Source organism: Mus pahari, chromosome 1, assembly GCF_900095145.1.
Source record: "Mus pahari chromosome 1, PAHARI_EIJ_v1.1, whole genome shotgun sequence".
NCBI lineage: Eukaryota > Metazoa > Chordata > Mammalia > Rodentia > Muridae > Mus > Mus pahari.
The window spans coordinates 158,390,945-158,394,538 of NC_034590.1; the positions used below are offsets into that span (position 1 = coordinate 158,390,945).

The window sequence follows — 3,594 nt, forward strand, 5'->3', positions numbered from 1 at the left end:
TGTAGACCAGGCTGGCCTCGAACTCAGAAATCCGCCTGCCTCTGCCTCCCAAGTGCTGGGATTAAAAGCGTGCGCCACCACGCCAGGCTATTACATCAGTTTTGTTCCTCTGAAGAACTGGCTAATATGAAGGGTAACCCAGATGTGATCGGAGTTGGAGGTGGGACTCACAATGTGTCAACACTGAATTAACAGTCTCAGCCATCTACATCATAAAAAAGCTGCTCCAACACTCCAGAGACCACTCTCTCCTTCTGTCAAAGGTCATCTTGCAACCTCACCTTCCTTTTACACACACGTACTGTACCTGACAAGCTGGATCAAGACCCATTTTTCTTCTAAGAAATTTTTCAACATGCCCAATAGTTGCTTCTCCTGAAACACGCACAAACTTCTTTTCCAATGGCTACAAAAACAGAAAAGACTTTTCAGATTATGTAAATGTATACATACATACATAAAATGTACAAACTATTTTATATAGCAAATTTTAAAGCAAAGATGATTTTATGATTTTGAATCAATTTGTAGTCTAAAAAAAGTAGAAATTCTGCAAATCTTTTAGATATATACCAACAAACTTTTTAATAGAAAGGCGTGTTAGTTAACTTTAAAAGCTCATGTAAAACAAAACATCCGGTACAATGGTACATGCCTGACATCCTAACCCTTGAAAGGGGAAGGCAGGAAGACTAAATTCACGATCTGAGCTGCCGGGCGGCATCCTGTCCAAGCCACTGCAGTGCCTGCTTGTCGTTCCAACTACTTAGGAAGGCAACACAGGAGGATCTCTTGAGTACTAACTCCATAGCAAGGTAGGACATGTCTGCAGTTCCCGCTAGAGAGACTGAGGCAGGGGGCTTACTTAAGTCTAGGAGCTGAGACAGTCTGGACACTTGCTCTTTAAGCAAGGCGTGGTAGCTCACACCTGTGATCCCGGTATTCCAGGGGCTAAAGCAGAAAAACTGCTATGAGCTAAGAACAGCCTTAGCCACAGGCCTATCTCCAAAGAGTAAAAAGGAAAAGAGAGGAGGGGAGGAGGGAGGAGGAGGGAGAGGGAGAGAAGTTTTTCTTTTTGAATTTTAAAATGAGAATAAATCTAGTCACAGGTGGCTTGAGTTACAGGCAGTGTGGTGTTGGAAACCAAACTTAGCTCCTTGGCAAGAGGACTGTGGACTCCTGACTGCTGTGCCTTCTCTCCTGCTCCTGCTGCCATCTTACAGTATCCTGTCCCAGGACCCCCAAAGGCATCTGAAGGCCTCCAGTAAAAGAGCAGTCACCTTAGATTTCTAGATACAGCAGAGCCTCAGAAGACCATCCCATAGTGAGAACATCTTCAGTCAGAAAGTTCATCATCTCTAGAGTACTGAACTGTCTCCTCAGACAACAAAAACTGCTCTGAGCTACCTTGAAGAGCCAGAACTAAGAGAAGGACCCATCAGGTCACAATTTGATCAAAACGTCATTGTACATTCTTGCTGCCTCCTGCCCCAGCTGCTCTTCTTTATTTAAATCTAAAGTTGCCAGGCACGGTGACTCACACATATAACCCTGGCACTCAGAGACTGAAGCAGGCAGGCTGCCATGGATTCAAGGCCAGATGAGGATACATGAATTCCAGGTTAGCCTAGCTTACAGATTCACAACCTGTTTCAAAAACACAAATAACCGCCACCACCACAAAAACTATGCCAGTGACCTGAAGACAAACTTGAGTCATGAAACCTCTTTATCTGTTCTTCTTCCTGCTGTGGCAATACTGATTAAACCTCTTTCTAATGTTTTCCATCAATATATTTTTTCAGAGTCCCCTGTAATCCAGGGTTACTTTGAACTTGATATGTTTCTCACAAGTGCTGGGCTCAAAGAATATGCAACACACTCCATTTATGAACCCAGGGCTTCATGCACGCTCAGCAAGTTAAGTACTACAGCAACCATTCATCTCTCTAAATGTCATACTGGGGTGGCAGCTGAGCCTTGTATGTTGGGACTTCTACAGCCATGGGTTTTCCCTTAAAACTCTTGAAAAAGCTGGGTGGTGGTGGCCCACACCTTTAATCCCAGCACTTGGAAGGCAGAGGCAGGTGGATTTCCGAGTTCGAGGCCAGCCTGGTCTACAGAGTGAGTTCTAGGACAGCCAGGGCTACACAGAGAAACCCTGTCTCGAGAAAAAACAAAAAACAAAAAAACTCTTGAAATAGATGCCACAAACAAAACAACCCTGACCTTTCCTTAATAAAAGAGTTTATCACAGAGATATGTCAGAGATTTTACTTTTGTAGGTGTCTCTAGCTTGTTATTTATCTCAACAGCTGACAAAGTATAATACAAAGTAGTTCTTACCTCAAATCTCAGTGAATGCTTGAAGTGACAAGTTAAGGCAGGTTAACTTCAGCCAAAAATGTTAAATATACAAGTTTAAATTCATGTTAAACTCTAAGCACCAACTACACAAAAGACTCTGGATTTTTTTTTTTTTTTTTTTGGAGACTGGTCTTACTACAATAGCCCAGGCTGGCCTTGAAATTTTGATCCTCTTGTTTCAGCCTCCAGAGTAGTAAGAAAAAGTTATATACCACATCTGACTCTTAGAATTTTTTTTAATTACCACATTAAAAACAGGCCTAGTGGAACATGCTTGCTATTCTAGCACTTAGACAGTAGAGGCATGAGGATGAGGAATTTCAAGTCATCCATGGCTAATAAGTTCAAGGCCAGCAGGGACCTGTCTCTAAAAACGAAAATATAAAAAAATAAATTACCAATCAACACGGCATGTGGCTTTGTAAATTACTTATTTTCCTTACTTCACTTCTTTGAATTAGTAACAAGTCCCTAGTCAATGTTTCTTACTCTGAAAAACTAATATAGTATTACTGTTGAATTTCAATAACTTGTCAAACATTTGTATTTTAATTGAAGATAATTTCTACTTGGTTGCTAATCTGATTCAGAATTCATATCTGCAGATTCCTCTTATAAAGTTAACAAAAAATGAAATACCTTAAAATGTCCGGTGTCTTCATTAGCACTGAAAATAAAGGAAAAGTTAGTAAAAACAATATTTTAAATTACATGCTTAATCATAAAACAAAAGAAAAAATATATAAACATTTCCTATGCAGCAATCAATTCATTTAACTCAGAAAAAAAAAATTGGTTGGTTGGTGTGTGTGTGTGTGTGTGTGTGTGTGTGTGTGTTTTGGAGACAATTTGTGTGGGTGTTTTAGAGACAAGTTTTCTCTATATCCCGGAATCCACTCTGTAGACCAGGCTGGACTCGAACACAGCTTTGCATCCCAAGCTCTGTGATTGAAGGTGTGTGCCACCTTGATGGGCTATAAACATTTTTACATCTATTTATTTACAATGATGGTCATGCTGCTGTTCGTGTGGAGGTCAGAAGACAACTTGCAGAAGTCACTTCTCTCCTTCCATCCTAAGTTCCTGGGATCTAACTCTGGCGGACAAGCTGGGTAGCAAGTACACAGTTTTTAAATTAAGTTTAAGATAGGAAAAAAAGGGCTGGTGAGATGGCTCAGCAGGTAAGAGCACCCGACTGCTCTTCTGAAGGTCCTGAGTTCAAATCCC

The 3,594-nt window shown here is 40.9% G+C and overlaps 1 protein-coding gene across 4 annotated transcripts in view; it reads right to left on the reverse strand.

Moving 5' to 3' along the window:
• Positions 1-3,594, reverse strand: part of Pcgf6 (polycomb group ring finger 6) — an 18,588-nt gene that overhangs the window by 7,804 nt on the left and 7,190 nt on the right. For 2 of the 4 annotated variants that reach the window (XM_029531574.1, XM_029531582.1), the window contains exons 7-9: positions 3,007-3,034; positions 2,347-2,364; positions 308-406 (exon numbers count right to left, since the gene is read on the reverse strand). In XM_029531574.1, the coding sequence (XP_029387434.1) occupies positions 308-406; positions 2,347-2,364; positions 3,007-3,034 (145 nt within the window). The remainder of the gene's footprint in view (positions 1-307; positions 407-2,346; positions 2,365-3,006; positions 3,035-3,594) is intronic. The other 2 variants (XM_021204586.1, XM_029531590.1) reach the window with 1 other exon arrangement.